The sequence below is a fragment of the Trachurus japonicus genome, chromosome 3, assembly GCF_045865225.1.
Source record: "Trachurus japonicus isolate A0001 chromosome 3, Traja_1.0".
Lineage (NCBI taxonomy): Eukaryota > Metazoa > Chordata > Actinopteri > Carangiformes > Carangidae > Trachurus > Trachurus japonicus.
The window spans coordinates 3,793,238-3,807,723 of record NC_140909.1 but is presented as its reverse complement, the minus strand read 5'-3'; the positions used below and the strand labels follow the sequence as shown (position 1 = coordinate 3,807,723).

General features: G+C 41.8%; 1 protein-coding gene across 1 annotated transcript in view; it reads right to left on the bottom strand.

The window, feature by feature from the left end:
• Nucleotides 1–8,773: 8,773 nt before the first annotated feature.
• Nucleotides 8,774–14,486, bottom strand: part of LOC146989433 (SMAD family member 6-like) — a 46,494-nt gene continuing 40,781 nt past the window's right edge. Inside the window, exons 5-8 of the mRNA XM_085805361.1 lie at nucleotides 9,564–9,788; nucleotides 9,270–9,476; nucleotides 9,084–9,191; nucleotides 8,774–8,942 (exon numbers count right to left, since the gene is read on the bottom strand). Coding sequence (XP_085661487.1) covers nucleotides 8,812–8,942; nucleotides 9,084–9,191; nucleotides 9,270–9,476; nucleotides 9,564–9,788 — 671 coding nt within the window. The 3' untranslated portion in view covers nucleotides 8,774–8,811. The remainder of the gene's footprint in view (nucleotides 8,943–9,083; nucleotides 9,192–9,269; nucleotides 9,477–9,563; nucleotides 9,789–14,486) is intronic.

Genomic DNA, 14,486 nt, shown 5'->3' with positions numbered 1-14,486 from the left:
CTTCAGTGCCTTATCAGATAGTATAAAAAAAGGAGTGAGTTTCTAAAGTGCATTGTCAGATGAAACTATTTGTGAATTAAAAACTTCCCTTAATGATCACAGTTCTGGTTTTTACTGCATCATGTTTTAAGCTGTCTCTTAAATGAGATGTATGTTGTGCGTTCTCTTATAACCAACAGTAATGTATTTCATTTCACAGCCATAAATCAATAGTAGCTACTTTATGTGCAAATGTAGTGTTTCTGAACTGTACCTCTCAGTCCCCCCTGGAGGCTGACCTAATTCTTCTAACACTATTTTTCCTTTTAATTAAATCCCCCAGGGGCAGTGCTGTCAACCCGTTCACTGATCTATAAACAAGACAGGTACTCGGAATAACTTAAAATACTAAAAAAAATTAAGGATTTATGTTTTGTAAAGAGATGGGATGACTGAGGACATCAGCAAACAACCAGGTTGTGAAGCAATATTCAATATGAGATACGATCATACAATGGAGGTAGGATTTTGCAGTCTCGGTTGTAATAATAGAATAAAATACTTTATTTGTCACTATACCATTGTGTGATGAAAATATATGTGGCTCTAACCTCGGCCACACACACACACACACTACAATAAATACATTTAAAGTGTTTGGTGCAAAGAGCCTTAAAGTGTCAGTGAAGTTCAAAAGAAGTTCTCATGTATTACATGTCTGTGTGGTGGGGTGTGATGGATGTCATCGCCACCCCCCCCGGCTTCCCATAAATATCACCATGTGTGCAAATGTCTTTTTCTTCCCAATCAGGAAAACAAATAGGATGGCCCCTAATGAGCAATCTATCGTTCTTAAAGGGATAGTTCACCCAAAATTCAAATTTCACTCATGGCCTCCTCCCCCTCATGTGGACTAAGGGCTGGGAGAAGTTTCAGAGTCCTCCGTGGCTTCTCTGAGTTACAGGGGGTCTCGGCGTAGCAGTGCATGTCCATATGACGGTTGAGAACGGAGCTCACTTTTCTTCGTCCAAAAAGACACACCAAAAAACATCCAAATACCTCCATGCTGCTCGTATGTAATGTCCCTCTTGTACTGAAGCCCCGACATGAGAAATTGTTCCGAAAAAAATTAAATAAGTCTATATTTTAAGCTTGTTTGTAGCGGAAGCTCCCAGTGTCTCAGTTCACTGCTCTTCCTGTGTCAGTGCAAATCTCGCGTGATTTGCACTGACACAGGAACAATTCGGGGCTTCAATACAAGAGGGACATTACAGACCAGCAGCATGGAGGTATTTGGATGTTTTTTGGTGTGTCTTTTTGGACGAAGAAAAGTGAGCACCATTCACAACCATTATATGGACAAATACTGCTGCATGGAGCCCCGCTGTAACTCAGAGAATCCACGGAGGACTCTGAAACTTCTCCCAGCCCTTAGTCAACATGAGGGTGAGTAGATCATGAGTGAAATTTGAATTTTGGGTGAACTATCCCTTTAAATAACGGAGCACGTGGGCCCCACCCAGGAGAGCAGCCAACTAGTTTCTCCACTTTCCTCCATATCGATATGAAATGTGAAATCATAGGACCGATCTCCTGTTCTAAACCACAGACCAGGTGTCAGGGTTCAGATCTGGTGACTGGTCTTTACCGTTCTCAGTAAACTCCACATCAGCACTTTGAGAAATACTCAAATCGACTCGTCTGGCACCAACAGTCTATACGGTCGAAGTCACTGAGATCACAGTTCCCCCAGTTTGGATGGATGCTTGATATGAACGTGACCTGAAGCTCCTGACCGGTATCTGGAGGATGTTATCCATTGCATCGCTCCGACATAATTGGATTATTATGTGAATAAGAAAGTCTGAGATGTTACACCTGCTTGTGTTCTGTGTCCCTGTTGTAATAAGTTGTTTTTCAGTAAACTGCCAGTGGCTCATTTCCTGGTTTGGAGCCAAGGAGAAACTACTTACAGTAGGACTTGCCTGTCATCAGTCTTTGGTTGAGAGGATGACATTAATAAACACTGATTTGCACTCAGCAACAAGACAGTGAAGAGACGTCTGAGATGTCTGAGCTGTCTGCGGTTTCACACGAGAGGGTTCGCTAACAGTGGAAGTATTGATCCATGTGCAATCTGAGCAGAAAAGTGACAAAACACTGTCAAGCTGATAATGCAACAAATTGCCTCTTGTCAGCCCGGCGTTATACACCGAGTGAAGTAAAATCAACTCGTCAGATTCAGGTTCAATTGGATTTGAACACTCTCTAGTCTGTACACATTTTAACAAATGTCTCTCTGAGAACTCCACTGCGACCAGGCAACACACAGCTGGACTTATATCACATAGTTGTACCATTTCTATTGTACTCTAAATGTATTTTTGATAATTAGGGCCACGGGGCAAATGCACGGAGGCACTATTGTTATATTGTGGGTTTGTTCGTTTTCTTATTATTCATCTTCTGTGTCAAATTTCGATTTGGAACTCGTCCTAATTGACAAACTAAACAAATTCCTATATCAAAATGTGTAGTTCAATCAGGATTGGTGTGCTATTACTTTTCTCTACTTTTCATGATGTAAGACATACTTTCACCTAGAGACTCCATTTAAACTTTACAGTTTATGCTGTAGACACAAGTCTTGTCTATATTTTAATACTGTAGGTATTATAGTTTTTGATTAATCACTGTTCAATGACCATGATCATTTTAGGAGACATGTTGAGATTATAATGCATGTTGGGTATATTCGGTCTTTTAGTATGTCCAGTAGTAAATCGCCTAGGTTTCTCTTGAAGTCCATCTTGGGGCGGTGGATTTCTTGCTTCTTGTGTGTGTGAGTACGTCAAGTCCTGAGCATGCACAACGAACGCAGCCAGAAATCAACCTGTTTCAAGGTTTACATGACAGACAGAACGCTTTAGAAAAGGTTTAAACTACCCCCTTCAAACCCATTGGAATTTCAATCGGTTTGGGGTCATTGAGGCGGTTTGAGGTGTTCTCATTCGGTTTGGTCTCCCAAACCAATTTGAAACCGTTTAAAACTGTCCATGTAAACCCACCTACTGGATGAGGAGGACTGAGTTCACCCTGGACAAGCAGCTACATTTACAGGGCTGACACATAGAGACACACACATTAACACCTGTCTTAAGGTGCGTTCACACCGGACCTTTTATTTTTGTCGCTGTCGCTCCAAAAAAATGGCTCTGTCGCTCAGCTGTAGTCGCTCGTCAGTTTGAAACAGTTCAACAGAGATCGCTCTGATGACGTCATTCAAGTGAATTTCACCTCGCTCCGAGTCGCTCTTTTCTTCCCGTTTGTATTGGTCCAGCACGGCTGACATTGTACCTGCTGCCGCCGTTTACCTGTTGGGGAAGTCGCACAAGCGCCGCACAACGTGAAGCTTTGCTCTGCCGGACCGGCGGAGTTGTATTACGTTTCCATGATTTCAGTCGTTGTCATAGTTACTCATAGATTACGGCAGCCAATCAGCGCTGAGCGACAAGCGACTGACGGCCAGAGAGTTGGGATTTCTCATTTTGAGTGACAGTTCAATTTATCTCTCCGTCGCTCGGAGCCCCAGCGATTTTTCGCCTGAGCGATTAATCGCTCAGTCGCTCGTTTGCATTGACTTAACATGTAAACTCGTCGCCAGCGCCAAAAATAAAAGGTCTGGTGTGAATGCACCTTTAGGACTAAGACTGTGGGTCAAACCTGGAACCTTTTACCCCGTGAGCCAACAGTGCTTCGCACAGCATCGCCTCACGCCATTTAGGCCTATTTGTCATGGCAGTCATTGTTGTTTATTGTTTATTGAGGATCCCCATTAGCTGACGCACAAACGCCAGGCTAGAGCAACATCCTCTGTCCTTGGACCCTCATCGACTGAGGAAAAACTCCCCAGAAAAAAAGAAACAGGAGAAACCTCAGGGAGAGCGACACACTGCAAAAACTCAAATATCTTACCAAGAATATTTGTCTTATTTCTAGTAAAAATGTAATTTCTAGTCAAAACAAATCTCATTATACATCACATCACATTAAAAAGCAGCTTGTTTTTAGACACTTTTTACTTCTTTCAAGCAGATTTTCACTTGAAATAAGTAGAAAAATCTGATAGTGGAGCAAGTTTGTCTTTCTTATTACAAGCACAAAAAACTTGCTTTCACTGGCAGATTTTTCTACTTATTTCAAGTGAATATTTGTTTAAAACAAGTGAAAATGATCTAAAAACAAGTACATTTTTAGGTGATGAGTCTTATTTTAAGTGGAAAGAGATTAATTTTGACTAGAAATGAGACATTTTAACAAGAAAAAGGACAAATATTCTTGGAAAGATTTTGAGTTTTTGCAGTGCAGAGGCAGGACCACTCTCTTGTGTACAGACAAGAAAAGGTGGCTGACGGTATGTTCCTTTTACCCATCACTCATCTTGTTTGGAGCAAAAACAAGTCCTGCATCAGTTACACTCCCCTGATGTATTCATTAACACAGTCTTAACATCATAATCTGGACAAGAGATAATTACATAGTGGAGGGGTGGAGCCCGTGAGCCAGTGGCAGAATTAGTTTTCCTTCAGTTCACAGTGAGGTCAGCGCTCGCCGCAGCCATGCAGCCATGCAGCCGGCAGCCATGCAGCCATGCAGCCATGCAGCCGGCAGCCATGCAGCCATGCAGCCGGCAGCCATGCAGCCATGCAGCCATGCAGCCGGCAGCCGAGGGCCAGAAACCCTCCTCCACCGCTCCACTCGCTGCTGCTGCCTGGGATCCATTTCATCGTCTCCATGGCTCTGAATCCTGACAAAGGAAAACAAAAAACAAAAGAAAAGAGACTGGGCAGGGGTGTTTTCAGATGAGAAAACCAAAAAAGAAATGGAAAAGAAACATGGTATTTTTTTTATTTTTTTTGGACTATAGTCCTCCCACCCCAGCCCCTCCTCTGAATCCTTCCATTGTACGCTGACCACAAATCCCACGCTTTGCCTGGAAAAGCAGAGACAAGACTTTGCTCAAATATATGTTGGATTTTTTTGGGGGGGGGGATGGTGGGTAAATGGGAATGTGTTATTTGTTCATGATGAATGGTGTCATATTCAAGTTGAACAGATACAACGACAGAGATTTTACTGCTTCATTTTTCCTCAGAAGCGTTGCAACTTTTTAATAAGCCCTTCTTTACTTTGCTAAAGTTAATTACAGGTTGCAGCGAGCGAGCGAGCAGCCTGCAGAGCTTCAGGGTCGAAACAAAAATGCCTGCCTGCCTTGTATTGGCCGAGTGAGGTACTGCTTCTTAACTGAACCCTTTGCTGCATTCGTTCCTTCCTTCCTTGCTTCAGTTCTCACTCCCAAATAATCTCTTGAAACTGCAACTGTTTAGTTTCCATAAATAATTGTGTTTTTGGAAGACTCAAACAGGATGCCATCGCGCTATAAACACCGAACTTTCTCCTACTAGAGTCGTTCCGGTCCGAGTGCCCTGCTGTGGTTTGTTGTGTAATCTCTCAGTTATGCACTTTATTTTCTTACCACTGGCACTCTGAGGCCTTGTGCTGTTTTCCAGTGCTGCTGAGCCCCTTTTAGCACCAGTAAGATAGTCCAACTTGATTATGATTTACACAGTTTGAATTCATTCTTAAGACACAAACTGCAACATATGCATGAAAGTAATGGGAGCAGTGCAATTAAAATGAATCCCAGTTTAAATGTCCACTTCAAAGCTTGTCGTAGGTTTTAGTTGCACTATACAGAGCTCATTGACTGTCTGACTGAGAGCTATAGGTTTTACCTAACAAAGGGGGTGGCAGGTTTCAACATTTGAAAGCACCACCAACAGTAGCTGTATTGTACATGGCCAGGCCGTGTTGTGCAGTAATTATATTCCACACAGTATAACAGCTTTCATTTTGTGTGATGATGAGTGACAGTGGGCTGTTCTGGAGTTACACCAGATTACCTGTGTTATTATGGGCTTGACTCATTCCTGAAAAGAAGACGTGTTCCATCAGTCACCGTTTGTGACTATGACAGCGGTCTGATACTGAAAAGATGAGTGACGCTTTAATCATTTCACTTAGAGGGATAGAGAGTTAGAGTGTTATAGAGTCCTCTGTGGCTTCTCTGAGTTACAGGGGGTCTCGGCGTAGCAGTGCATGTCCATATGACGGTTGCAAATGGATACCAACTGTCTTCGTAACAAAAAGACACACCAGAAAACATCCAAATACCTCGATTTGCGCCGGCGTCAGTGCGATTACTGATGCAAATCACGCGAGACTTGGACGGACCAGGAACAGGAGCTTCCAGAAGCTTCTGCTACAAAACAAGCTTGAAATATAGAATTATTTAATTTTTTTCTGAACAATTTCAAAGCACTATGGAGGTATTTGGATGTTTTTTGGTGTGTCTTTTTGTTACGAAGACAGTTGGTATCCATTTGCAACCGTTATATGGACATGCACTGCTACGCCGAGACCCCCTGTAACTCAGAGAAGCCACGGAGGACTCTGAAACTTCTCCCAGCCCTTAGTCCACATGAGGGGGAGCGGATAATGACTGAAATTTGAATTTTGGGTGAACTATCCTTTTAACTTCTAAACACTCTCCACCAGAAATGGAAACTTCTGAGAAAAAGCACGAGCAGTCTTGTTTTAAATCTTCTTTAATGCCCTGAATTTGTGATTTTACTTCATGCATACATCTATTTGTTATAAACTGCATCTTAACATTGCATGCAACATTGCAAAAACACTAAAATAATCTAGAATTACCTCAAAGTTGCTCATCTCTGCCAACAAGTTACAGGACGCACGGCCAATTCTCCCCTCTGAGGTTCAGTGTTGAATATTTTTAATGTCAAAAAGTGTTGTTTGTAGAACATTATGATTAATGTGGATTTGTCAGTTGCGTCCAAAATGGGATTTGACCATCATATCGTAATCAGTTTACTTGTTTAGTCCAAATAAATGTCTGTGCTGGATATAATAATGACCTTGAACTTTGGCTTGTCTGCTGATCTCTGGGTCAAAGTGAATGTTCAATGTTCAATGTTCATGTTGCTGCGTGTCATTCCTCGTCTCTCTGCCTCGCCATTTCCTGTCTCTCTCAACTAACCTGTCAATTAAAGGCAAAACCCCCCAAAAATATACTTTAAAAAAAAAGAAAAAAAAGTGAATGTATGTGACAAATCTGAATCAGTTCCCTCAGGGAAGTCTTCACCTTCCACATTCAAGAGGCCAAACATGTTGGTCAAGTCACAGCGACCTTACTTAACCTTTGACCACAAAATCAAACAATTCATTGTTGAGTCAAAGTGGAAATTTGTATTTGTAAACTAATAATTTGCAGTGATAAAAAAATAAATAATAGAGAAATCATGTTATTATACTTTTTCAATCAAAACCTTTAAAGGTCCAGGGAGTGTGAATGGGCGCTGCAAACTAGAATCTGGACGTTAGATGTCATGGTTTTCCCCCCATTTTACACACTGGACCTTTAAATCCATCTATCTTCAAAGACAGTCAAATATTTTTGAAGTCTTTCATTTTTTTCTCACTTTATAGCCTATCACTGTAATAATCTAATGGTTTAATGTCTGTTTAATATGAAGCTACAGAAGAACATGTCATGTTGTGGTGTTGTTGATAGTGTTTGTATCTTTCCACACCGAATTACTCCAGAAAACACCAGCAAACGTACTTGAGACGACCACACAAACCTACTTTCAATACAAATTCTTTATTGACACTGTGTGTATGGCATACGATTTAAAGGAAAATCATGAGAACACAAACCAGGTTTGTCTTTTTTGCATTTTTTTATCTGCAAAATGACACTGAGAATCTGTAACGTAGGTAATATACAATCAAAAGTGCATTTTCTTGTTCCTTTTTATTTTGTCCATATACACATTACACTATACATAAATAATTGCATTGTAGAAATAACTCAACGTATTTACATGTATAATATATTTTATATAATATATACATTTTATATTAAATCTAGGTAGATTACAATTAGGGTCCTTGGTCAGGAAGCCTGCACTGCAAAAACTCAAAATCTTCCCAAGAATATTTGTCTTATTTCTTGTCAAAATGTCTCATTTCTAGTCAAAACTAACCTCTTTCCACTTAAAATAAGACTCATCACCTAAAAATCAAATTGTTTTTAGATCATTTTCAAAAGGTGAGTTATTATTTGATTGAAAATATTTTTTGGGATTAAAGTAATATTTTTGTATTTGGGCCACATTATGGGAAGGATATTTGTGTCTTTATTATTCAATCAAAAAAAAAAAAAGTTGACTGAAACAAAACAGATATTTTCAATCAAATAGAAAGTCACTTCAATCAAAAAAAAAAAAAAAACCCTTCTCAATCAAAAAAAAAAGGTTTTTCAATGCAAAAAAATATTTGAGGCCCAAAAAATTGTGTTCAAACCCTTTTTGAAAATTGTTTTTTTGATTGAAGTGAGTTTTTATTTGATTGAAAATATTTTCTTTTTGTTTAAATCAACTTGAAATAAGTAGAAAAATCTGCCAGTGAAAGCAAGTTTTGTAATAAGGAAGAAAAACTTGCTCCACTATCAGATTTTTCTACTTATTTCAAGTGAAAATCTGCTTGAAAGAAGTAAAAAGTGTCTAAAAACAAGCTACTTTTAATGTGATGAGTCTTATTTTAGGTATAATGAGATTTGTTTTGACTAGAAATAAGACAAATATTCTTGGAAAGATTTTGAGTTTTTGCAGTGTGTGTGTGTGTGTGTGTGCGTGTGTGTGTGTGTGTGTGTGTGTGTGTGTGTGTGTGTGTGTGTGTGTGTGTGTGCTATCTGTGGGTGTTGAGCAGCACCTCCAGCCAGCAGGGGCAGGAGGTGATGAACTGTCTGGAGTAGCACGGCCCCCAGCCTTTGGCGAAGCTGATGCGGACGCTGTGGGGGTCCCAGGGCCCCTCCTCCCCTCGGGCCCGGACGCTGTGGGGGTCCCAGGGCCCCTCCCCCCCCCGGGCCCGGACGCTGTGGGGGTCCCAGGGCCCCTCCTCCCCCCGGGCCCGGACGCTGTGGGGGTCCCAGGGCCCCTCCTCCCCCCGGGCCCGGCTGCTCTCCGGCTTCACGCCGCGCTCGCGCTCGGCCGACCGGCTGGAGCGCTCGTAGTCAAACGCCCTGAGGGAGAAGCCCGGCATCACCCGCTTCACGCTCAGCCCCCCCCGCCCGCCGCCCGGGGGGTCCAGGCTCAGCCCCCCCCGCCCGCCGCCCGGGGGGTCCAGGCTCAGCCCCCCCCGCCCGCCGCCCGGGGGGTCCAGGGTGGCCGAGTGCACGAACACCGGGTGGCGGCTGCGGTTGTAGACCCACACGCCGTCGGGCTCTCGACTCAACACGATGCCAAACCCGATTTTACTGCGAGTTTGTTGCACGCTGCTGCTGCTGCTGCTCCCTGTGTCTCCATGGTGATGGCTGCTGCTCCCTGTGTCTCCATGGTGATGGCTGCTGCTCCCTGTGTCTCCATGGTGATGGCTGCTGCTCCCTGTGTCTCCATGGTGATGGCTGCTGCTGCTCCCTGTGTCTCCATGGTGATGGCTGCTGCTGCTGTGTTGGTGGTGTGAGCGGCCGTAGCGGCTGTAGGCGTTGGCGTGCAGCTGGCCGAGGCAGAGGCCCGAGCCCTGAGGTAGGTCGTAGAAGACGCTGAGCGACGGCTCGTAGGCCGGGTACAGGCGGCCCACGCGCGTGCGCTGCTCCCAGTAGGCAACGCTGCACCAGTGAGAGCGACGTCCGCCCGAGGCCGACGAGCCCATGGAGGTACCAGTGTCTGAGGAGAGGAGAGGAGAGAAGAGGAAGAAGGATGAGTGTTTGCATCGGTAAGCACTGTAGAAAAACTCCAAATCTTTCCAAGAATATTTGTCCAATTTCTTGTCAAAATGTCTAATTTCTAGTCAAAACTAAACTCTTTCCCCGTTTCATCTGGAATGGAAAAGGTCCCAGGGTGAGATACAAAACTTTACAGCTGCCAAAGTATAGTGGGGGGATGGGCTTACCGAGGCTCAAAGATTACTATTTAGCAGCACAAATAAGACCACTGCTGCTCTGGTGCAATAAAGACTACTTCGCAAAATGGAAAGATGTAGAGCTATCACTGTCAGACAGGCCTATACAGAGTTTACTAGGAAGCCCAATAGAGGCTAAAAAACATGATATTCAGAGCCAGTGGGTTCGATTCTCTATAGAAATCTGGTTTGGCTTGGTGAAACAACTTAACATCCAGAAAGAAATTCGAATTTTAATGTGGCCAACCCATGACCCAGATTTCAAACCAGGTATGAATGACGGAGGCTTTACTCAATGGGCGAGAAAAGGACTCTCCACATTATGCCAATTAGTTGAAAACCAGGAATTCATAGACTTCAAGTCCATATCAGATAAATTCGGCCTAGCTCGGCAGGATTTTTATAGGTACCTTCAACTCCGGCACTACTTTGACACGAACATTAAAGGACTAATACAGGAAAATATATCAGGTATTACCAAAATGTTTATCAAAGCCTATAACACAAAACTGTCCAGAAAGATAATTGGCAAACTATATAGACATATAGCTGAATTAAGAGGTCACTCAACAAATTATATTAAGGCGAAATGGGAAAAAGAGTTGGGAATCGTAATTACTTCTGAAGACTGGACAAATGTAATTAACACACAAATTACTACTACAGCCTCACAACTATGGAGGGATTTTTCCTGGAAAAACTGCATCCGATTCTTCATAACACCAAAGCAAAAGTCTAAACAGACAGGACAACAACCTACTTGCTGGAGAGGATGTGGACACAGTATGGCAGATCATACACATATATTCTGGAGTTGTACCATGCTTAAATCCTTCTGGCAAGGAGTTCAAAGTACTATCAGTAAGGTCTTGCAGTATAATTTTAATTTCACTTGTTTATCATTCTACCTGGGTAATATGGACACAGAATTACCAAAAAAAGACAGATACCTCCTAAAAATCTTCATGGCTGCCAGCAAAAAAGCCATAACAAGAGGATGGCTCAATACAGAACTTCCCACAGTTAATCAGTGGGAAGCCATAATTAAAGACATCCAAACAATGGAACTACTGACGTTTTAGTCTCAGATTACAAAGGGACAAAGGTGATGCCCTCTGGGAAAAATGGAGCACTTATATTACAAGAAGAGGTGATAATCAACCTTAATGCTATGTATATCCTGGTTTCAAGAACGACTATGATCATACTGCTGTAATGTATGTGACATATGACCTACTCACAACCCACGGTTCCCCCATGTTGTGTTCACGAGTGTTCATATGTATGTGTGCATTTGTATATGAATATGAAGATGATTATTTAGTCATATGGCTGTAAGCGAACATGTGTACTCGAGATAACACGTGTTTAGACGTACAGTATATGTGCATATGCTTTTGGTTTTTCTTTTTCTTTTTGATGTTTCTTTTGTGTTTATAAGGGCACAACTTGGCAAGCATTTGTACTATTTAGCCACATCATATTGTACCCATACCTATTTTTGTCTATTATACTGATGCTACCTATGTTTTGTGCAAAAAAACGTGAAAAAAATAAAGTTTAAAAAAAAAAAAAAAAAAAAAAAAACTAATCTCTTTCCACTTCATTCATCTAAGATTAATCTAAGATTCATCACCTAAAAACCTGCTTGTTTTAGATCATTTTCACTTTTTTCAAACTCATTTTCACTTGAAATACTAAGTAGAAAAAGTTTTTTGTGTTTGTAATAAGGAAAAAAAAACTTGCTCCACTATCAGATTTTTCTACTTATTTCAAGTGAAAATCTGCTTGAAAGAAGTAAAAAGTGTCTAAAAACAAGCTGCTTTTAATGTGATGAGTCTTATTTTAAGTAGAATGAGATTTGTTTTGACTAGAAATAAGACAAATATTCTTGGTAAGATATTTGAGTTTTTGCAGAGTGCACTAATTATTTACAACAGTAATTCCTCATGAAGGGAAGATAATAATATTATGTTACAGGGGAGGAGGATGGAGGCTGGGGGTGGGTGAAAACATAAACCACGTAAAACCACTGATATCACCACCGACATGTTTATGTCCTCTCATGCAGTTGAGAGCCATGTGTCATGATTTATAAGATGAATTTATCATTTATTGGCTACAAGGAATGTATTTTGATTACCACATGAATCATTTTGTATTCCAAATGCCAAAAAACTACTTACAAAACATGACAATTTGCATGTTCTTGTACAACAGTACAGTTACAAGTGTGTTCATGTGTCCAGAGCATCTTTAGGGCCCTATAAATTCAGTTTTTTTCTGTTTTAATTTTGGAAATTCTGTTTTTTTACCTTTTACTCTTATTTTACTGCCAAAAAGAGTGTGTTTTTAATGTTAATGATTAAAATGTATAGAAATTTCTTAGGTAACAAACAAACAACACTTTTCCTTCAGACCTTAAATAAATCTGAATCAATTCCCTCAGGGAGGTCTTCACCTTCCACATTCAAGAGGCCAAACATGTTGGTGAAGAGCAAATACTGCATGATGCAACATAACACTGCACTATAAGAACTTGAGTGCTGTCGGAAGATATAACTATTTAAGACTTATATTAACACAAACATTCACCTGACTTCTGCTTTAACTGAGGTGGGTGACAACGTAAAACCACTGATAACACCACCGACATGTTTATGTCCTCTCATGCAGTTGAGAGCCATGTGTCGTGATTTATAAGATGAATTGCACCTGTCACACAGTCCACGCTCAATAAAATAAGTTAACTGACAGAACTGTAAAGACCACATCTAGTTAACACTGCAACAGAATCTATATGCACTTCCTGCGAAATAAGATAATTAAGTGAAGGAATAAATGGACACAACTAATGCGTGTGATGATAATCGTTTCATAAACCACCTGTAGCATTTCCTCATGGATTCATTCATGTCTGCACTTCTTCAACCTCCCCTCCTCCGTCTGCTCTGGGTAAAAGAGAGACCTGTTCACCATCTCCCTCCATCACACTCCTTCAGGACTGAAGAGGAGGTGGAGAGCAGCAGAGAGGGGGGGGGGGCATTCAGCTCTCTGTCAGCCTATAGCACCAGCCCGTGACCCCCCAGGCTTCCTGCTATCAGCTCACATCAACTCACACAGACTGACGCCATTACTTTCTACTGACACACAGGATTTAAAGAGCCGTGTGCCTGTGGCCCCGTTCCTTCCACATCCCATAATAATAGACACTTCTCCTCATCCACCGGGGGCCAGAACGGCTGTGGCCCCCCCCCTGTCACTCACACACAACACACACACACAACACACACACAACACACAACACACACACACAACACACACACACCCCTCTGAGACCGGCTCAGGTCTGTAGGAGCTCAGAGCTGCAACTAACGATCATTTTCATTATCGATCAGTTGTTTGGTCAATAAAATGTTAAAGGGATAGTTCAACATTTTGGCAAATTGGCCCATTGCCATAATCCCTATAGTCATAGCAGTAGGTTTGTTACCTTTAATTGTCGGTGCAAGCTATTTTTAGAACGGCGGAGCAGAGCCGTGAGCTGCTCAGAGCTACGCTACGGAGGCTCATTATGGGATTTCTTGGTTTCCCTCATCAAACTCATCAAATACACAATCCAACAACTCCACAACGCTCTGGTGGACAAGTTGTGACCTGCACATTCACCACACTATGAGATAATAACACAACGTTACCACACAGAGTTGTTTTAGAGGGAAATTCATGTAAAACCGCTGATGCACGTTGCCTTCAGGGACAGTTTTTCATCATCAGTCTCTGTATTTCCCTCTAAAACAACTCTGTGTGGTAACGTTGTGTTATTATCTCATAGCGTGGTGAATGTGCAGCTCACAACTTGTCCACCAGAGCGTTGTGGAGTTGTTGGATTGTGTATTTGATGAGTTTGATGAGGGAAACCAAGAAATCCCATAATGAGCCTCCGTAGCGTAGCTCTGAGCAGCTCACGGCTCTGCTCCGCCGTTCTAAAAACAGCTTGCAACGACAATTAAAGGTAACAAACCTACTGCTATGACTATAGGGATTATGGCAATGGGCCAATTTGACAAAATGTTGAACTATCCCTTTAAAAAAAATGTCAACCAGTGTTTCCCAAACCAAAATCAAATGTCTTGTTTTGTCCACAAACCAAAGAGAGACTCAGTTTATTGTCATAAAGGAACAAAGAAACCAGAAATATTCACATTGAAGAAGCTGGAATCAGAGAATTTGGACTTTTTTTCTTATTCGATGATCAAAATAATCGATTATTAATTTAATAATCGATTATTGTTCGATTCATTGATTAACTGTTGCAGCTCCAGAGGAGATGAAGTGATTGTACACAAAAACAAGTAGACACCCACACACACACACTACACTACATGATGAGTTAGGGCCTCACGCATGCACACACACACACACAGACAGACTGGGCCCTCTGATCCAAACAGTATGACTAT